We start from the raw sequence: 22631 nt of genomic DNA, 5'->3' as shown, positions 1-22631 counted from the left end.
TGGATCATGGTATTTAGTCACCTGGAAAGAACTCTGTGAAAGTTTCTTTCAGCAGAGACAGAAGCAGCTCCCGTAGATGACTTTCATGACGAGATGGAGAACACAGTGTGACTACGCTCTTCATCTGCTCTTCCACCTAAAAGAGACCATAACTTTACAAAATGTATTTTCTGCCCTATCTTAGGTTTGCTTCAATTTGATTAGAGGTTTCATTTTCTTCTTATTTATTTTTACTATAACCACTTTTACAACAGCACAATTGTTAAGTTGTTGAAAGCTATTAATCTAGGTTAATCAAAAGCTTCTAGTTTGCAGGTCCCGATAGTTCCCTTATCTTTCCAAGAGTCTAGGTCCACATGCTTACTGCCCCACCATCTACTGCGGCATGGTCTTGCTGTAAAGCTTCACAACTTATTCCAATCAGCTAGCTTTAAAGAAGAACTATCACCAAAAGAAAAGAAAAGTTTGCAAGCCCCCCAGAGGATCCTGTGTACATAGCACTTTTCCTTGTTTCTCTCCGTGCAGGGGTTGCTGATCTGAGGTCTTGGATAGCTAGTCCCACCTGCACACCTAACTATCCAAACACCACCGATCAAAGGAAACCGATTTATGCCAAGCTTGGGAGGAGGGGGGCATGACAGGAGTGAACAACACTCTGCTGCTCCTATTTAGTTTATATACTGGAACCAGACCCGCCACGCAATATTCAGGGCAGCAATTTCATTTGAAAAAACAAAAGCTGACAACATCACACACCAGCTACTACACTTATCTGAGCCTAGAGTAGTACCTGGCCTGTGCTGATGGTAGCTTGGTGTTTTTGTGAATGGCAGTGCTCTTCTCCAGCTGCAATCATTCACAACAAAAGATTACAGTTTCCACTTTCTCTGTGCCCTGAACAGCAGGCAACACGTACAGACTACATGCACTAAAAAGGAGAGATAGCACTATAGGGACAGGGCTCAGTGCTGCCTGTAATTTTTTTCTGGCCATAAGAAAGAAAACGTTTTGCAAAGCTTTTGTACATTCATTTGAAAAATGTATTTGTTTTAGATTATTTACCTACAGTTTCCTCCTGTATTATACAGGCAGGCTAAAATTCACCAGTATTACTTCTCCCAAGAGGCTAGTGTAAGCTGCACTGTATGCTACTGGTAATTACAATTAGGTTATCATGATAGCAGCTGCGATTTTGTGATTTTTCTGTACATGTGAGAGTTCCATGTAAGAAAATGTAGAATGAGCAATAAGTATATTAGTGTTAAAATACTTTAAAGGTAGAACTTGGGTTTACACTCACATCCTTACAGTGGATAAGTTCCTTGCTCAGTGCCTCCTGGTCAGGAGGCTGCAAGTTTCGCACTCCTGTTCTCTTTTTCTTGAACTCTTTTTTCTCTCGAGGTTTTACCTTTAGTCGCTGCCCCTCTAGTTTAATATCGTGTTGTTCCAGAGCGGCACTCACTCCATCTGAATTCTCAAACTCAACAATGGCATAAAGACCCTACAAATGAAAGCAAATTAACTTATATGAACAGAATTACATATAGAAAGAGTCAGTCTGTTATCAGTGAAACTGACGTTAATAACATGCAGATCTTAGAAAAAAAAAATATTTGACATACATTATGTTTGCAGCATTTTCACTATTCCACTTCCTCCATATTTAGAGAAAAGAGATCTTTTGCAGTATAATGGTGATCAGGTGCTAAAACTAAGTGAATAGACTGTTTCCCAAAAGTTATACAAGATACCCAAGCTTAAAGCAGAGTTCCACCCAAAAATAGAACTTCCTCTGTCCGGCTACACCCCTGCCCCCCCCCCCCCCCCCCAAGTCACATTTGGCACCTTTCAGGGGGGAGCAGATAACTGTCTACAGGTATTCGGTCCTACACCATGTCCGGCCCCTTCTCTGCGCCCCCCCCCCCCCCGCTGTCTTCTGGGAGACACACAGGTCCCAGAAGACAGCACACACAGCGTAGACAGCAACTGCTTCACTTCCGGATTCCCTTACTAGCAATGCCAGCGCCTACACCCGAAGCCGAGGGGACGGCTCAGCTTCGGGTGAGGACATCGCGGGCTCCCTGGACAGGTAAGTGTCCTTCTTTTAAGGCCTCATGCACACTGGACGTTAAAATAACATTATAAAAATGTCAGTAGCTTTGCAGTGAGTTTTTCAACTTTTTTGCAATAGTGTTTTTTAGCGTTAGTGTTTTTTTTTTTTTTTTTTAAGAAAAAAAAATTAAATTTTTTAATTTTTTTTTCAATGGATCAAAAATGTTAAAAAATGCTGGTGAGCGTCATTTTTGAGCGTTTATCGATGTTTATCAGCGTTAGAGCGTTTTTACAGCTGAAAAACGTCTCTCAGAACCCACTAGATTTGTTTTTTTTTTACTTCTCAAAACTGTTGATAACAGCCTATGTGTGCATGGACACATAGGATAACATGGAGAGTTTAATGACTGTAGAAAAAAACGTCGACAGCCAAAAACAGCTGCTGTAAAAACGGCAAAAAACATCCAATGTGTATGAGGCCTAAAAGTCAGCAGCTGCAGTATTTGTAGCTGCTGACTTAAATTTTTTTTATTTTTTTAGGCGGAACTCCACTTAAAGCTAAACCTTATCCTGACCCTCATACTTAATAAGACCCTGTCACCCACTTAAAAAATAGCAGGTAAAAATCACAGAAAAGTCAGATTTATAAAATGCTTACTTGCAATTTTTTTTTGTCCTGCACACGATTTTTATTTACTTGCAACTGAAAATTAGACTACTCCAGGAAGATTTCCTGGAACAGCCCTCTCTCTCTTCTTGGAGTCTTTCATTAATTTCTGTGCTGAGCCAGCATCTTTTCAACTCCATTTACCTACAATTATAACCCTTTATGTACGAGGGGCATTCAAGTCAACCGGGACTTTTGAGTTTTTATATATTAAAAGAAACAAATTTCAAGGAGTGGAAACTGCATTTTTTGAAATTCTCCCCTGCTACATTTATACACTTATCCCAGCATTTAATGCCTGGAAAGCTTCGGCACAGAAAGATCTGTCAGTATGCCTGAACCATCCTGCTTCACTTCGTCATCAGAAAGACTTGTCTCTTGTGCAATTTCATGACAGGCGATGCATCGAATATACAGGATTAGGTGTGAATGTTCACAGAAATTACTGTTGTGGGCTGGGAACCACCATGGCTGGGATCGTCATGAACAGATGTATGGTCACCTTTGAAATGTTTATCATTCAAATGTCTTACTGTGGCTGGGTATCAAATCATCGTACTGTGCTTGAAGTCTTCGGTAGATATCCACGGGTTTTACGCCTTCATTCAAAAAACTTCATTACCACACACTGTTCCATGCACACACTAGCACTTTTGTCTTCCATCTTAACAGTCACTGGACTGGCCTGTGACATGTGCACCACCTATCCGTAATAGGATACACTTGCTACTGCATGTAGTACCGTCACGTTAACATCCCTTTTTATACCTGTAAAATTAAAAGTCCCGGCTTGACTTTAACACCCCTCATAGCTGCTGGGGGAGAAGCAATGGGGAATACTATAGAGTGTCACTAGAGTGTAACCCTTGAATCTGCTGTGGCTGCTGACATCACATCCAAGATAGCAGAGCCAAGTAGCAGTCTCAGGACTTTTGAAGAGAGGCTGTTACAGGTAAAAGACATGTGTTAAAGTATGTGTTAAACTAAATGCAAAACTTTTTTTCTAGATTTGGATAGAGTGCATGAGGGGTTAGAATGCTTATATGTTTTCATTGCTGTATGTGCCCGCTATTTGTCCTGTTTACCATTATCAATTTAAGTGAAATTAAAAAAGAAAAAAAAAATATTGGGTTGTCCCCAGAAAAGTAATAAAGGGGAAATCTTCCAATGGGGACACTAGTTCTGGTGACCTGGGGTCCCCCAAGAAATTGCCTTAATTTGCAGGGAGTTCCTTTCATTTCCTGTTTGGCTATAACGTCACCACTAAACTCTTTGCTACGCACGTTTCTTCGGACGAGACATCGTCCAAGGGGCAAACTGGATATTAGGGGTCTTGAGAATATATGGTCTCAGTCTCATGCAGCAGAGTTATAGAGGACTCCAATAAGGAGGAAGAGAAAAACTCACCCAAGCTCTACCGCTATAAAGTATAGTTGGTGTGTAGAGTAGTCGGTGCTCTGGCTAATTAAGCTCACAAAAGATCCATAGAAAGTACAGGCTGGCAACTCGACAGCCTCTCCATAGTAAATGATTAATTGAGCATTACAGCGATAACATCATCCAAAAATGCTGACGCGTTTCGGCCTTAGGCCTTCATCAAAACCAATAAAGAGGAACCTATAATAACAGGAGACCCAGGAGCTAAGTTGCCAAAAAAAATCACTCCTAGAAGCAAATTGAGGATGGGTTGACATCACCTATTGAAGCAAGATGTCCCTCTGTCTGTCTTTGAAAAGCCATGCTGCATTGCCAAGCAGACAACTAGGCCTAAAATGACACAAACCCTCGCAGCAGATCCTGATGAGGGTCACAAGTGGCCAGAGGTGACCAGGCCACTGTAGGCGGGCAGTGGAAAGAGACCAGCGACTATAAAGCGATTTAGAAGTAGGAGCAGCAACTGGAAGGTGCCTCCCCTAATCTAAATGGCAAAAGAAAGAGCGTGCTAAACACTCCACCTAGCGAACTATGTCGCCACTCAGTTCCCTCATCCTTCCGGCTACATAAGTGGTCGCCAGCACTGGCTTTAGACTCAACATAGCAGATTCCCAAGATCTTTTAATCAGGGAATCCATTCTCTTACCCATAGCATCTTTAAGCATGCCCATGTCCTAAAAGGCTAGGTCCGTGTCTCAAACACTTGCTAAAAGGCCAAATATAACTGCATTTTATTCCCTAAAGATGCTGGATCTTCATAGAAGGGGGGAAAAAAAAAAAAAAAAGGTAAGAGCAACCCTCTCTCCAGAAAGAACCTGAAAGAGAATATCCTTCACACAGTTCCTGCAGTGTTCTGGCCAAGCCAGGGGAAACAATAATATTGAGGATCGGTGGGAAGTAACCTTCTTTTAAAGATGGATGAGTGTTTCCTGTAAAGAATGGGAGGAGCTATGCTGTCCTGAAAGGGAAAATACAGTTTAGCTTTATTTCAGTAGAACTGAAAGAGGAACTGCAGTCTGCTCACATAATTTGTAATAAAAACATCTTTGCCATTCTGAAGCTTCCCTCCTACCACTGTGCATATTTTATATATACTGTGATTCTGTACTTGACAAATCTGCTACAGAAATCTCCCTCCACTGATTCTGGTTGCATCCATTTTGACTGTGGGCAGCTGAAGCTGCTGCCTGTTCACGTCCTGGATTTACACAGACACACAGAGGCACCCCTTCAGCTCTGCAGCTCTCATTGGCCCTCTTATGACTCACCCCCCACCCCCTCCCTTTCTGGCAAACTCTCACAATAGTTAGATAGCTGTGCATGATGTAATAAGCCTAGGCTAATGACCAGACAAGAAACAGGAAGTGGGCTGTATAAGGTATTTACTGGCAGAAAAAAAAATTTTACTATCCAAAGTTAAAACAAGGGCAGAGTATTTAATAGATGGGAAGATGAAAAAATGACTAAAGTTCCGCTTGAAGAAAAGGCATCCAGCTTCTCAGACACTAGCAAAATACTGAGACAAGATAGCTGGAGTCTGTTATACAGGGGCTGGCTTAAAGCATTTTGTTTGCCAGTATCCCAACCTCCAGTAGACAGAGTAACCCAGCTGTTTAAGAATTCCGATAATTTCTATGTCCCTTAATGGACAGTAAACATAAAATTCAAATTCAAACAACGAAAAATAGCATAATTACTACCTCTTGGCTTACAGTAAAAAAAAAAAAAAAAAAAAAAAAAAAAATCTACCAGTGTAGTCTATTGGGAGTATATTAGCCCATGGGTGGGGAGAATTTTTCCTAGTGTTTAACCATGTACAGTATGAGCATGGCTGATATGCACAGGTCAGCTGTGTCCCAGTGAACATTTAGGAGAATAAAATATACCTAAAGGGGGCCTAATGACATGTGTTCATATTCATCTATTATTGTGGTGGTGGTGGTGGTAAACACTATATCACATACAGTACTCAGTAAAGAAATGTTAATACAAATATTTAACTTTGTATATTTTATTTAACAAAAGTACAATATGAAAAGCCAAATCCATAGATTAGGCCAGGTTCTCGATTCTCCACATTTTATAGTTAACAAAAACTCAAAAAGATGTAGTACAGCCGTGGCCAAAAGTTTTGAGAATGACAAATATTAATCTTCACAAAGTCTGCTGCCTCAGTTTTTATCATGGCAATTTCCATATACTCCACAATGTTATGAAGAGTGATCAGATGAATTGCAAAGTCACACTTTGCCATGAAAATGAACTTAATTCCATAAAAAACATTTCCATTGCATTTGTGAAGGCGGCTTTAGGGCGCCCAAGAAAGTCCAGCAAGCCCCAGGACCGTCTCCTACAGTTGATTCAGCTGTGGGATCAGGGAACCACCAGTGCAGAGCCTGCTTAAGAATGACAGCAGGCAGGTGTGAGTGCATCTGCACACAAAGTGAGGAGAAGACTTTTGGAGGATGGCCTGGTGTCAAGAAGGGCAGCAAAGAAGCCACTTCTCTCCAGGAAACACACCAGGGACAGACTGATAATCTGCAAAAGGTATAGAGATTGGACTGCTGAGGACTGGGGTAAAGTCATTTTCTCTGATGAATCTCCTTTCCAATTGTTTGGGGCATCCAGTAAGAACCTTGTCCATGGAAGAAAAAGGTGAGCGCTACCATCAGTCCTGTGTCATGAAAACAGTAAAGCTTCCGGAGACCATTCATGTGTGGGGTTGCTTCTTAGCCAAGGGAACACAGCCATGAATAAAGAATGGTACAAAAACATCCTTCGGAAGCAACTTCTCCCAACCATCCAAGAACAGTTGGGTGAGGAACAATGCCCTTTCCAGCATGATGGAGCACCTTGCCATAAGGCAAAAGTGATAACTAAGTGGCTTGGGGAAAAAAATATTGAGATTTTGGGTCCATGGACAGGAAACTCCCCAGACCTTAATCCCATTGAGAACTTGTGGTCAATCCTTTAAAGGGGCGGGTGAACAAGAAAAACCCCACAAATTCTGACAAACTCCAAGCATTAATTAAGCAAGAATGGGCTGCCAGCAGTCAGGATGTGGCCCAGAAGTTGATTACCAGCATGCCAGTGCGAATTGCAGAGGTCTTAAAAACTCTGCATGGTCAAAAGGACCAAAAGAATATGTCATATCGGCTCAAAAGGCTGTTTCTGTAATGCTGACAGAACTAAATTCAAGTCTCAAAGGTTCATGGGTGCTCTAACCGGTGGATTAAGCTGCGTTACCCCCTGTATAAAGCTTCGGACCAAAGAATGCGAAGCAAGCGGACGTTGAAACCATACCGATAAGGCCGAGACCTGGCCCTTGATAGTACTTAAGGCCAATTTCATCTCTAACCCCATTTGCAGAAAGGCAAGAATTCTACCCATGACATACTTTCTAGGATGCCAACCCCTGGATTCACACCAGGAAACATATGCCTTCCAGACTCTATAATAAATGAAGCTGGCTTCCTTGCATTAATCAAAGTAGATATCACTGAGCCTGAAAGCCCACGATTCTTCAGAATGTGGGTTTCAATAGCCAAACCGTTAAATTTAGCATTTGTAAAATAGGATGGAACACTGGTCCCTGCAATAGCAGGTCTGGACGTGGTGGTAGGGTCCATGGGACCCCTACCACCATCTTTACTATTTCTGCATACCAAGATCTTCTGGGCCACAAGAACTACCGACTTCCTTTCCTGCTTGATCCTGCGAAGTCGTCGAGGTAGCAGCAGAATAGGAGGGAATGTATAAATCAGTAAGAACTGATCCCATGGGGTCACCAACGCATCTGTTCCGAATGCGAGTGGATCCCTTGTTCTTGACACAAAGTTGTCGACTTTGTTGTTGAACCTGGACGCAAACAGATCTATGTCCGAGATCCCCCATCTTTGGCATATAGCCAGGAAGATGTCGGGGTGAAGGGACCATTCCCCCCGGGAACAACTACTGGCGACTTAAGTAATCCGCCTGCCAGTTCTCTACCCCTGGAATGAAGATTGCCGATATGCACGGCACATGCTTTTCTGCCTAGGTTAGCATATGGTTTACCTCTCCCTGGGCTGCCTGACTTCTGGTGCCCCCTTGGCGATTGATATAAGCCACTGCTGTGGCACTGTCAGATTGAATCCTGACAGGAGAATTCCGCAACCTGAATGTCCAGGCCTTTGGGGCTAGGTGCGCTGCCTGAATGTTGATGGGCAAGGTCCTTTCGGTTCTGGACCATTTCCCTTGGACAGACGCCTCTTCCAGGACTGCTTCCCAACCTGAAAGGCTGGCATCTGTTACCACCTTCCAGGTAACTGGTAAGAAGGATTTCACGTTCTGCAGATTCTCGGATATCCTCCACCAACTGAGGCTCTGGCGCACTTTTGGCGACAAATGCATTGGAAAATCTAGTGCTTGGACCTTCTTGTTCCAGGCCGATAGGATACTATTTTGCAGCAGTCTTGAATGAAACTGAGCATAGGGAACTGCTTAGAATGAAGCCACCATCTTCCCCAACAACCTCATACAAAGGCGAATGGAAGGACCCTTCTTTGCCCTGACCACCTGGATCAGGTCCTTTGAGCACCTGTTTCAAATGGTCTCTCAAGGATTGACATGGTATAGACTCCTCAAAGATTAGTTATGAAAGAGTTGCCATCATCCCTAAACAACATAGAATAGGAACCTCAAAAAATTGGGATTTTTAAGGCAACAAAAGGCAAAAGTATTTAAAAATTGAATAAATTTATTGATACAAAAATAGTATTAAAACGTAAATTAAACACATGGACATGTATATTTGAAAAGAAAAACAATATGATATATTACAGATGTGGCAAAAAATCCAACGCGTTTCAAAATAATTAAATTTCTTCTTCAGGGATAAATTTTGCCATAATCTGAAAGGCATAAAGGTAACATAAGTATACATACATACATATTTACAGTACCAGAAATAATGATTTGTGAATAAAGCTTACAGTAATCATGATTGACCCAACGAATTCTCAGCATAGCGCTCCAAAAACTTCCCCATCCGGTTAGTGAACAGTCTTTTATCGTGCAGAAGAGCCCCCAGATATCAAAATCCAAGGAGAGACGCCAAATTACCCCAAGTGAAAGAACAACACTTGGGGAAAAGGGGGGTGTGTGCAATCTGAAAAAATATATATATATGTAAATTTATATATCCTCTGTGTGAAAATATCACATCTGCGGAGATCAAAACCAACCTTGTATAAAAAATGATTTGAGTATGTCTTCAAGTGTAAGAAGTTTATTTTCGTATGTAATAGAGAAGGAAAGTTTTCCTTCCTAAAAAAAGAAAATATGAAATATATATATTTTTTTTTTTTCCATAACTTTTATATTCAAAACAAAAGTGAATAGATGAAAATATGAAGGCTAGCAAGGCCAATAATTAAACAATAAGTGGGCACAAAGGCTTGAAGGATACAACAAAGCAGCGAAAAAAATGCCAAAAAAAGGGGGGTAATAGAATGTGGAGAGATATCTCCTTTTCCGAGTTGTATCCACAATATGGGAAAGGAATCCAAGAACAAAAAAGTGGTAAAAAGGTAGAGTGTATCATTCAAGCAGGGAGACAAAATGCGGTAATGATTAAAGCTTACCGAATATAGAATCCGCACGCAGGTCCAGAGGGGACAGAGATCCGTTCTAGATCAGAGCACAGGCCTAAGGACTGTCCGTTCTCCTCAATGGGTAGCAGAGAAATGACGCTGGCGGCTCAGGGGCTCCCGGCTTTCTCCTTATGAGTCAGTGCGCTTGTTACGTTAGACGAGCGTGGGAGAATGACGTCACTCCGTCAAACGGAAGTGGCGTCACTTCCCTCGCTTCATTATTAGTTCCTATTGTCAGAACATAGGGGAAGACAGGCCGATCCTCCACCCCGCCCCCCCGGGCGTCAATGACCGGAAGGGCGCTGTGGAAGAGACATGCATTGCGGACACTGAGAAAGAAATACTCACGTGTCCGGAAATAGAGACAGGCCGGCACTTCTGCTCCGCTCACCCCTCAACCTCCCTGGTCAAAGACACATGTAAGGACAGGGGCTAACAGTACTGCTGCAAAGGACATCCGCAGCAGATTCCGGAGTATGCAGAGACATCCTCAGCCCGATCCACATGTGCACGGGAACATGTCAAAAGGCAGTTCCCAACCCATTGTAGATCGAGAGGAAAGGTTTTTTGTACAATATGTATCCTAGTCTCGAATAAAATTAAATATAAATAATGCATGGAAAATCAATCAATAAAGGATTGTCATGTATGGTGGACAAGTGGAAGAGAAAAAATTACCACATGTCCAGTATTAAAGCAGAGACTCATTTGTAGGAGGAAAAGAAAACCTCAAAAGGCAAATAAATCCTCCAAAGGAGAATAAAAAGCCCCCGACACAGAAAAATCCATTGTGAGCCAACAAATGGCATCCAAAAGGCACCACTAGATGGCAATGGAAAAACGGGGGCCCTTAAACCAAAGTCTGGGCCCCCCCACTGTGCCGGGTGCACGATATGACCACAAATCCGAATGGGGGGGGAAAAAATTGGACCGCCATCTAAGAAAAACTGTCCCATCATGAAAGCTGAAGCAAAAACATTTTTTTGTACATACAAAATCATAAAAATTAGTGTCATGGACGGAAAGAGGGAGAACAAGACAAAAAGTTCTCCCCACCAGTCCATGAGCTACCAATGTGTAAAGGACAGCAATCGAAAATTTTATAAATCATACATATATATTAGAAAAAACCCCAATAGACATTATCATTTCACATATTAATCAATGGGCTACATAAGTGTGGAAATATATGGATAGGAAGTGGAGAAATGGGGAAAAGAGGAGGGAGGAAAGAAAAGAGAGGAGAGGTTCAAGCCATGAAAATACAAGAGAGGCAGGGAAGATTAAATTCAGTTCAGTGAATTTAATCTTCCCTGCCTCTCTTGTATTTTCATGGCTTGAACCTCTCCTCTCTTTTCTTTCCTCCCTCCTCTTTTCCCCATTTCTCCACTTCCTATCCATATATTTCCACACTTATGTAGCCCATTGATTAATATGTGAAATGATAATGTCTATTGGGGTATTTTCTAATATATATATGATTTATAAAATTTTCGATTGCTGTCCTTTACACATTGGTAGCTCATGGACTGGTGGGGAGAACTTTTTGTCTTGTTCTCCCTCTTTCCGTCCATGACACTAATTTTTATGATTTTGTATGTACAAAAAAATGTTTTTGCTTCAGCTTTCATGATGGGACAGTTTTTCTTAGATGGCGGTCCAATTTTTTCCCCCCCCATTCGGATTTGTGGTCATATCGTGCACCCGGCACAGTGGGGGGGCCCAGACTTTGGTTTAAGGGCCCCCGTTTTTCCATTGCCATCTAGTGGTGCCTTTTGGATGCCATTTGTTGGCTCACAATGGATTTTTCTGTGTCGGGGGCTTTTTATTCTCCTTTGGAGGATTTATTTGCCTTTTGAGGTTTTCTTTTCCTCCTACAAATGAGTCTCTGCTTTAATACTGGACATGTGGTAATTTTTTCTCTTCCACTTGTCCACCATACATGACAATCCTTTATTGATTGATTTTCCATGCATTATTTATATTTAATTTTATTCGAGACTAGGATACATATTGTACAAAAAACCTTTCCTCTCGATCTACAATGGGTTGGGAACTGCCTTTTGACATGTTCCCGTGCACATGTGGATCGGGCTGAGGATGTCTCTGCATACTCCGGAATCTGCTGCGGATGTCCTTTGCAGCAGTACTGTTAGCCCCTGTCCTTACATGTGTCTTTGACCAGGGAGGTTGAGGGGTGAGCGGAGCAGAAGTGCCGGCCTGTCTCTATTTCCGGACACGTGAGTATTTCTTTCTCAGTGTCCGCAATGCATGTCTCTTCGACAGCGCCCTTCCGGTCATTGACGCCCGGGGGGGCGGGGTGGAGGATCGGCCTGTCTTCCCCTATGTTCTGACAATAGGAACTAATAATGAAGCGAGGGAAGTGACGCCACTTCCGTTTGACGGAGTGACGTCATCCTCCCACGCTCGTCTAACGTAACAAGCGCACTGACTCATAAGGAGAAAGCCGGGAGCCCCTGAGCCGCCAGCGTCATTTCTCTGCTACCCATTGAGGAGAACGGACAGTCCTTAGGCCTGTGCTCTGATCTAGAACGGATCTCTGTCCCCTCTGGACCTGCGTGCGGATTCTATATTCGGTAAGCTTTAATCATTACCGCATTTTGTCTCCCTGCTTGAATGATACACTCTACCTTTTTACCACTTTTTTGTTCTTGGATTCCTTTCCCATATTGTGGATACAACTCGGAAAAGGAGATATCTCTCCACATTCTATTACCCCCCTTTTTTTGGCATTTTTTTCGCTGCTTTGTTGTATCCTTCAAGCCTTTGTGCCCACTTATTGTTTAATTATTGGCCTTGCTAGCCTTCATATTTTCATCTATTCACTTTTGTTTTGAATATATTTTTTTTTTTTTTCCATAACTTTTATATTTCATATTTTCTTTTTTAGGAAGGAAAACTTTCCTTCTCTATTACATACGAAAATAAACTTCTTACACTTGAAGACATACTCAAATCATTTTTTATACAAGGTTGGTTTTGATCTCCGCAGATGTGATATTTTCACACAGAGGATATATAAATTTACATATATATATATTTTTTCAGATTGCACACACCCCCCTTTTCCCCAAGTGTTGTTCTTTCACTTGGGGTAATTTGGCGTCTCTCCTTGGATTTTGATATCTGGGGGCTCTTCTGCACGATAAAAGACTGTTCACTAACCGGATGGGGAAGTTTTTGGAGCGCTATGCTGAGAATTCGTTGGGTCAATCATGATTACTGTAAGCTTTATTCACAAATCATTATTTCTGGTACTGTAAATATGTATGTATGTATACTTATGTTACCTTTATGCCTTTCAGATTATGGCAAAATTTATCCCTGAAGAAGAAATTTAATTATTTTGAAACGCGTTGGATTTTTTGCCACATCTGTAATATATCATATTGTTTTTCTTTTCAAATATACATGTCCATGTGTTTAATTTACGTTTTAATACTATTTTTGTATCAATAAATTTATTCAATTTTTAAATACTTTTGCCTTTTGTTGCCTTAAAAATCCCAATTTTTTGAGGTTCCTATTCTCTCAAGGATTGACATACCTCAATTGCCGCCACTGAAACTGCCAAGGAAAAAAAGTTTTTTTTAACAGGAATTCCAATTTTTTTATCAGTTGGATCCCTAAGCATTTGCGCATTGTCAACCGGACAAGTCAAACTTTTATTCACAGAGGATATAGCAGCGTCAAATGCTGGTATACTCCACATCTTAGTAAATTTTTCCTCCATAGGATAAAGTGTTGAAAACTTTTTAGGAGGGAAAAAATGCTTATCTGAGTGATCCCACTCAGAATATACAAGCTTTTCCAGCAATGAATGGAAAGGCATGCCAGGCTTGAGGAGGCTTTAGTGAACCCAAACAAGAAGTGGCTCTTCAACCGACTCACTTAAGGGTAGCTTAAATGTAGAGCGGACCATTTCAGTAAGAGAATGCACCAGCAACTTCTCAGCATGTGAAGCTGAAGAAGGTCCTTTCCCACTTAATCCCTCGGAAGAGGAGTCATCAGTCTCTCCACGGTCCCCTGAGGGGGATTCATCTTCCCCCTCCTACTGTACCTCTGTATGTGGATCCTGGGTGTTAGAAGAGGACCTAATGCGTTTTCTTCCACTCTGTGAAGATGCGATTAAAGCCGCTAACCTTTCCTCCAATCCACTCATAGCTGAGGAGAAAACCTCCTCAGTTATATAGACAGGGGCTTAAGTGTCGGAAGCAATTGCAACCCCTGATGACCCCGTTGGCTCACTCTGACCAGCCTCCCTAGATCTTTTAGGGGGGGTGGTGTTGCAAAGGGAGGGTCCTTAGGCGACCCCTTTGTGCCCTTGGTTTTTAAGGTATTTGTATCACCCCCTCTGGTCATAGTGCTGAGCACAAACGCAGAGCTACTGCCAAAAAAATGCACCCACTGCTGAGCAATAGTCCAGCAACTGCCGCTGCTATTAAGCCCAGCCTGATGCTTAAAGTGGTGTTCCACCATAAAAAAAAAAAAAAAGCATGGATGTTCCAAAAAAAACAAAAAAACATTTGGAATTTTTTTTTTTTACTCACCTCTAAATGGCTGTTGCTAGGGCGTCCCTCGTAGTCCGCCTCCTTCAGTGCCTGGGCTGGTGACATCACTTCCCCTCGGCACAGGAAGGGCTCAGCTCTGCCCCCTCCCTCTTGTCAATCATCTGGGACACATTACAGGTCCCAGATGACTGAGTGGCCAATTACAGCGCCGCTCGCGCATGCGCAATGGGTGCCCGGCTGTGAAGCCACAGCCGGGCGCCCACAGTTGCAATGCTGGCGCCGCCGAATGGAAGGGGAGACGAGCGGAGCTTCTATCCCCCGCATTGCTGGACTGTGGGACAGGTAAGTGTCCGATTATTAAAAAAAGTCAGCAGCTGCAGTATTTGTAGCTGCTGACTTTTATTTATTTTTTTTTAAATGGGAACTCCTCTAAGTAAATGTTCCCTGGGAATGCCTGTGTCACCAAACACTCACATGCCACTCGTCTACTCTGTGTCCCTCCTTCAGCTGTATGCACCTGAAACAAGGTGCACTTTATAGCTCACACAGACCGCGTTGTGAACGCTGAAGCACGCCAATGCCGCTAAGCCCCGCCCCTTCCTCCAACCACCCACCGCGCCTTCCCCCTCATCTTTTTCAAAATAGACAGTTTTCCCGCACAAGCGGGCTCCGATCCTGACCGGATCGCATGGAGGGGGGCTGGAGTGGAGGAGAGCTGCCGATGGAGAACAGCTGTAATGGCAGCGGGAGCGGCGCACCGCTGACTGAGCCATGCTCCCTCTGCCTCCTAGAGTGAAGCTATCCAGGTGGGGGGACATTCCAAGGAGAAAAACCCCCCTTCCCACGTCTTACCTGGGGCTTGGGCTGGAGGAAGCGTGCAGCTTGTAATGACACAGAGCGAGACTGAGAAGCATGGAAACAGGTACTTGCTCTTGACAGCCCCCGGTGGTGACTATAGGCATGACAACATTTACTTAAAGGAGAAAACCCACAAGAATTAGAAAAATGCCTTAGGAATCTCCCTTACCTTATCCAGTTGCAGGGTTCTGTGGTAAAACAGGCCCAATCTTCACCTCTCACGGTGGGCTCCGTTAAAAAACCTTCAGGGACCAGGGACCCTTTTTATCGTGGGATCCACACCCCTGGGCCTGTAAAAGCACCCCGCCAGAAATATGGCTGAAAAAAAACAAATACTGCATCCTGGGGTCCAGCTCTCTAAAAAGAGAAGTGTTACAGGCAAAACCTTGTTTCTTCCGACACGAGGCCCGGGTACCATTCAATTCGGCCTGGAAAAGACACTTTGAATGGATCTGGTTGCATAGCTTGCCCCAGCAAGGAATATTCCAGCGGAGCTCAGCACAACACATCTTTACTCGTGGCCAACACCTAAGACACTGGCGAAAAAACTGAAGTACTCCCAGTAAGGGGAAGGGTTATATGGGGAATTGAACTTCCTGTCTAGGGTGTGCCAGTGTCCATCACCTGAAGGTGCCATATAACCCATACAGTAATTACTGTGGCTCTTGTGTCCAATGATGTACAATAAACTAACACTTGTGTCATTCTCAAAACTTTTGGCCACGACTGTACTATGTCTAGCAAGGAAACCAGCACAAGCCATTTTTGCATAATGTCACAGGCTACTGCAATCATAAACATTTTTATTTCAGCAAAAGCAAGCTTTTGTGGAAAACCACAAGTGATATGTATGCTGATATACTTTAGTTTTCTGTATGAATATTGTGGGATAGAAAAAAAGATGGGAATGCTTTTTACCCTGTCCTTGTCAATGACAATATTCTTGACAGATGATATTGACTGGAAGACATCTCTAAGCTGCTCTTCTGTGGTGCCTTTTGGGAAACCACTGACAAACACACTATGCTCTTGCTGCTGTTGGCGCTTGTCACGCTCCTCACACATTCGCTTATGGCGTCGCCCACGTAGGTGATCATCAAGGCTGGGGCCTACAAAAGAGATGTAAAACGGAGACCAATTACCACTCATTATTGAGGCTGTTACAAAATAAAAATCCTTTAAGAAGTCTGTACAAACTGGTGTGGCGCTCCCATCCTTTCAAAACCTCAGACCCCTCTAGGGATGCAGCAAAACCATCACTCATCATGTTAAAACACATTCGGATAAGGTTCAGCGCTCTCTCTTACATAACAAAGATTACACTCAACATTATTAGCAGGTTTTTTTTGACAAGTGTGACACCATTCACGTGTTGAGAGAGGTGTGGAGCTGCTTTGCTGCCTCATAACTTGGTATGCCTGCTATAATTGAAGAGCATTTCATTACAAGCTACTTCTGGAAATTGTGCAACAAAATGGGAGACACTGTGCATTCGGATCCGTGCACTCACTTCTGCTTACAGCTCAAATTTTGACATGCAATTGTCTCCATGCAGCCGCTGCAAGCATCCACTTTAATGGGCTGCCTGCACGCAGCTCCAAGGCTGATTCACAAGCAGCAGCTCAGATCGGAGGACGGGTCTGATTCCCTGGCTGGTTGCACAATTAGATAGACATGACTAACAAAGCTAAAGATAAACAACAACTGTCTTTTTTTTCTTTTGGTATTAAGGTTTTACATAAATAAATACAAACTGAGTATTGTAAGCACCTCTGTCAGTTTTAAATGGTTTGTCTCAACCCTCTGGTACATTTGCCGGCCAACTTGGCCTATTAAAGGAAGCTGAAAGATAACAGACTTACTGGCCAGATCAACAGGTGACAATACAGGCAAAAAGACTAAAAAAATATAATACAGCCACCACATCTAAGAACTGGTAAGCTACAATGTAACACATTTAGGAGGGGTTAACCACTTACTGGGCACTTTCACCCCCTTCTTGCCGAGAAAAACTTTCAGCACTGTCGTGGTCATGCAACACTGTACCCATATGAAATTTTTATCTTTTTTTTTATTTTGAAACAGAGCTTTATTTTGGTGGTACTCACCACTGGGTTTTTTATTTTATGCCAAACAAATGAAAAATTAAGTTTTTCTTACTTTCTGTTATAACATTTTGCAAATAAGTAATTTTTCTTCTTCACTAATGTACGCTGATGAGGCTGCACTGATGGGCACTGATGAGGAAGCATTGATGATCAGTGGTGCCTTAATTATCAGTGTAAACAATGTACTGACAGCCTGACTGGTTATCGGCTCTCATTTCCTCACAGACACAGCAAGTGATAAAAGTACTACCGATAACCGGCAAGTCTGTTTACATGTGATCAGCTGTGATTGGACACAGCTGATCACACAATAAAGCGTTGCTGTGCTTGGCCCTTTAGCCTTGTTCACCTCGGTGCGACTTGTCATGTGATTTGACAGTTCCAAAATGTCACAAGTCACACCCATTTGTTGGCAACGGAACTGTTCAAATCGGTGCGACTCTGACTTTGCGATACATGTTCCTGCATTATTTTTTGCAATTTCAGGTGCGACTTGCATAGACATCTGTGCATGAAGTGGCACATCGCTGACGCATGCACTCTGAAGGAACGGCCATGGGTGCCGTTCCTTCCAAGCCCTGTGCTGTGAACTGCGGCTCCCACGCGAGAGTGCCATCACTGCGGTTCTGGCCACTTACAGTGCCGCGAACCCGGAAGTAACTCCGGGAAAGATGTCAGCTGGCTTAGCGGTATGTGGGCGCTGCTGGAAGCCTTCGTTCTAAGGTATTTCATAATGAGCTAGTATGCGACGCATACTAACTTATAATGCCTTTGTCTTACAGTTTGTTTTTTTTTAGTTTACAACCTATTTAAGGTCTATGTATTGGGACTGTATATGCTTTTTTGTTATATTATTTATTTAATGCACTTTGTATTTAGTAAGTGCAACACATTTTTTAGTGTTTTTTTACTAGATGGGATATCTTCTTTGTGTCTGCTGCTGTATTCTTTATTTTCTATCACAAATTGCCTGGTTTCTATAATCTTATAGTCGATTTGTATATGTACATACACACAGTATTTGGAATAACAGTGTTTGTGTTTACTTGTTTTTTTTTTTATTGATACACATGAGAGGTGAAGGCTGGCCTGTGTAACCCAATCCAACTAAAGAGCTACTGTAGCTCAGATTGCTAAAAAAAGTTAAAGTGTCCCTTAAAGCATGCATAACAGCACAGTGCTTGTGCTGTGTAATTTGGCCCCTTCTATAAACTAAAAAACCTGGCTGATCTTGCCTGGCTATGCCCTCCCCCTGTAAACTGACCACGGTTTATCACGACTGCTAAGCCCTGACACCGTGGTCAGTTTACATGCCTCTATCAGCCGTGGCTATCCTCTGTCCCGCCTGCCTGTCAGTCAGCTAGTCTGTGCCACTTTGCTGCCCGCCCCTCCCCTCTGCTATCATAATTGCACTACGTACATCCCATCCCCTCTGTTAGCTAACATTACCTATCTTAGTCTCTGTGCTGAAAAAAAAAAAAAGATGATGCAGATTATACCTTATCTCAGAGCGTCTCCCTGCACTCGCGTGACTCCTCGGCTCGAGCTCCCCCCCCTCCCTCCCGCTGATGTCAGCGGGAGTGCTTGGTCCCACCCGCTATAGTCGTCAGCCGGGCAGAGGAGAGAGCTAAGGAGTCACGTGAGCACCGGGAGACACTCTGATATGAGATATAATCTGCGTTTTTTTTTCAGCACAGACACTAGAATAGATAATGTTAGCTAACAGAGGGGATGGGATGTTTGTAGTACAATGGCTTAACAACCTTTAATGCTGGTTCGGATAGAAAGGTGCCAGAACACACAGTACATTGCAGTTTGCTGCGTATGGGGCTGTGTAGTCGCAGACCGGTCAGTATGTCTATGCTGTCCCGTGTCCACCGCCAAAATTGCCTACAATGGGCACATGAGCATCAGAACTGGACCACGGCGCAATGCAAGAAGGTGGCCTGGTCTGTTGAAATCAAGAATGGTTTGAGAAACAATAAAAAGTTTGAGGTGTTGACGTCTACATTCTACAGATCCCAATCCAATCGAACATCTGTGGGATGTGCTGGAAAAACAAGTCTGATCCACGGAGGCCTCACCTCACAACTTACAGGAAAGGATCTGATACTGACACCTTAGTGATAGACACCACTGCACACCTTCAGAGATCTAGTGGAGTCCATGCCTCAATAGGGTATGGTGGGTGGTCATAATGTTATGGTTGATCAGTGTATGTCAGCTGAGCTTCTAAGAGAGCATCATTAATCGTCTGGCATGCCTAGGGACCCCTATAATCCAACAACTAGCACCACTGCTGCTGCAGTAATACGGGGCTAGGGGGGGAATGCAGTGAAAACGGACAGCCGTCTGCCAGCTTCATGACAACACTCACGGTTCGGAACATTGACGCCGCACAGGAGACACCGAAAGCTGCCCCGGTCTCCAGGCTTTACATCAGAGGAGACCTGAGAACAACCTCCATCCTCCCTAGAAGCCATGATGCCGCCACTTCCGGCGCACAGATTACACGTCACCAGGAGGAGGCGCTTCCGGCGCTGGTGTGAGCGGCTACTCAATATTCATAACCTCTGCTGACGCCATGCATATTAATGAGATGAAAAGACAAAGCCGCTGGGAGGTGAGTGCTCAGTGTTATGTGTGTCAATGGACAGCCACAGGAAACACACACACTGCACACACATGGCTGCACCTCCAGCATGAGCAACTGATGGACTTTTACCATTCACTAGTGTCTTTATAGAGGATCTTCAAGCTGTATGAAAAAGAGAAATAAAAGTCAGCAGGTACAAATACTGTAGCTACTGACTCTTAAAAGGACACTTACCTGTACAAGGATCCAGCACCTTCCTTACCCATGCCCCTTCTTCACCAGTCCCGGCATGTTTAGTAAGGGAAGTCAGATGTAAGTTCACAGCCGGTGTTTTATCGGATAGTACCCGCTGTCCAGAAGTGCCCGGGACAAACAGCGCATGCGTCGTACGGAACAGCACAACAGCTGATTTACGATCAGCTGTTGTGATGGCGAGACGGCGCCTGCGCACAATTGCCGAGAGAAGAAATTTTTGTGTCAGATTGTGCCTTGCGATGCCGAGGTGTGTTCATGTCCGTGAGGGACGGATTTCTTTTGCAGCACTGGCCATCATTTAAAAATCTGCCCCCATCATGTACAAATCCGCCCCTCACCGACATGAACACGCCTCGGCAGCGCGAGACAATCTGACACAAAAATTTCTTCCGTCGGCTATTGTGCGCAGGCGCAGTCTCAACAGCTGATCCGTACGGTGCATGTGCTGTTCGTCCCGGGCTCTTTTTAATAGAACACCGGCTTACCACTGCGCATGCGCAAGCCGCATGCATTTTGTGAATGGCCCGCAGTCCTCTGGAACATGTGTCAGGGCGACGCGGGGCAAAAGTTGGGCAAACTTTTGCTTGGATTGCCTAAGCAATCCAATCGGCAGTGGGAGTCGGTACCTGACAAAACCGGTTACCCACTCCCCCCTCAAAAAAAAAAAAAAAGTATCCAAAGATGATGGAGGAGGTGAAAAAGGGGAACGTCCTCTTTTGGGTGAAGTTCCACTTTAATATCTTGTTATATATAGAGAGAGGTGGCTCTGTCTTCATTATTTATTGCTCTGACCTATTTTTGAACTTCTATTCCTTGAAGTTTTCCATTTCGTTTATTAGATAAACTTTTAGTGCCGGTGTCTTGCCGAGAAAGTTCACCTGGCGGATAAGGACCCCCCCTGTACTGCGCAGGTGCAGCGATTGCGCAGTACGAACTACTAGGAGCCGCTGAAGCTGAAAATCTTCAATCCGCTGTACACAGTGCCTGCGCCCTGGGTCCAGGTTCAAGCCCCACCATCCAAGTGGACCTAGAGGGAGAATAAAAAAGAATAAAAAAGTGCCGAGCGAAGCGAGGCCGTGCCCGAAGCGTGGCGAGCCCACGAGGGGCCCTCTTACAGGCACCGTGTACAGCTGATTTACAACTATTTGGCGCCGGCTCCGCCAGCGCAGTAGAGGGGGGTCCTTATCCGCTGAGGGGAACTTTCTCGGCAGAACACCGGTTCACACAGGTGTGATATATACCTGCTAAAAATACATTAGGGCTGATTTACTAATAAGGTTAAATTACTTAGAGGGCCCGTTCCCACTAACACCATCCATTACACATATTAAAATGCATTTACTTAAAGCTGTGTTAAACCCAAAAGCAAACACTTATTATATTGCAGTTTACCAATTCTTAGATGTTGCGGCTGCATTAGTTTTCTTTTTTTTTTAGGCTCTTTTATTTTCATCATCTGGCAAGTAAATCTGTTGTAATTCATCAGAACACGCTCTCCTGCAGATGTAACAGATGGTTGAGACAAACCACTTACCACCGACAAGGGTGCTTACAACGATCAGCTTTTATTTATATATGCAAAAACTTTCTTCCCAAAAGGAAAAAAAAAACTGTTGCTGTAACTGCTTATAAAGTGTGAGCTGGAGTTTGGCTTTGATTTTAGTGTATCTAAATCTGCTAGTACATCTAACACTCCCCCCCAGACTGACAATGCTGCTGTCCCTGTGCTCCTCCATCCAGAGTGGAGGCACTCTAATACAGGAGGTATGTTACTGGCCCGATCACCAAGTGAAAACAGAGGGGGAAAAGCCTAATGAAAGAAAACAAATATGGCCACCACATCTTAACCTCCCTGGCGGTATGATTATTTCAGATTTTTGCGTCTCAAAGCGGTACAATTATTTTGCATAGAAATTTGGCGTTTTATATTGTAGGCCTGTAATTCTTAACAATAACACACTTAGATCTGTCCACCAAGAGTCTAGTAGATATCCCGGGTATGATGAAGTTTGAAACACAAAATCATAAATTATAATATAATAAATAATTATAAAAAATAATAATAATATAAAATTTCCCCACAGTTCACTATCGCTCAATTCTGCAAGTGTTCTAATTTACTATCGCTGTTTTCTAGCTGATCTAAAGCCACTTTTGATGTAAAGGGACACTTTTTGGTTGCTATGGACAATTTCCAGTCAGAAAGAACAGTGTATATATATATATATAATATCAATCATATAAAACTGCATGCAGGGCATTGGACAAAACACTGGGGACAAAAGGGATGAGAAATGATTTCATACAGCAATGTAATCTGTAAGATTACAGTGTACTGTATGTGTTATGAATTTTCACTATTTTGAATTTGCCGCCAGGCTCCGCCCCCATGCATCATGACGCTCGCAGGGAACGGAACCTGACACACAGAGGCTTCGGGAGGACGGAGCCCGCAGACACAGCGGGGGGACATCGCAGGGTCCTGGGAACAAGGTA

General features: G+C 43.4%; 1 protein-coding gene across 1 annotated transcript in view; it reads right to left on the bottom strand.

Annotated features, from left to right (window-relative positions):
• TUT1 (terminal uridylyl transferase 1, U6 snRNA-specific) overlaps window positions 1–19819 on the bottom strand; it is a 37522-nt gene extending 17703 nt beyond the window's left edge. Inside the window, exons 1-4 of the mRNA XM_073605306.1 lie at window positions 19662–19819; window positions 16095–16285; window positions 1301–1501; window positions 22–136 (exon numbers count right to left, since the gene is read on the bottom strand). Of these exons, the coding sequence (XP_073461407.1) occupies window positions 22–136; window positions 1301–1501; window positions 16095–16285; window positions 19662–19767 (613 nt within the window). The 5' untranslated portion in view covers window positions 19768–19819. The remainder of the gene's footprint in view (window positions 1–21; window positions 137–1300; window positions 1502–16094; window positions 16286–19661) is intronic.
• Window positions 19820–22631: the final 2812 nt, after the last annotated feature.

The sequence above is a fragment of the Aquarana catesbeiana genome, linkage group LG11, assembly GCF_042186555.1.
Source record: "Aquarana catesbeiana isolate 2022-GZ linkage group LG11, ASM4218655v1, whole genome shotgun sequence".
In the NCBI taxonomy this organism is placed as follows: domain Eukaryota; kingdom Metazoa; phylum Chordata; class Amphibia; order Anura; family Ranidae; genus Aquarana; species Aquarana catesbeiana.
The sequence above is the reverse complement of the archived record's forward strand: the minus strand, read 5'-3'. Positions and strand labels throughout refer to the sequence as shown.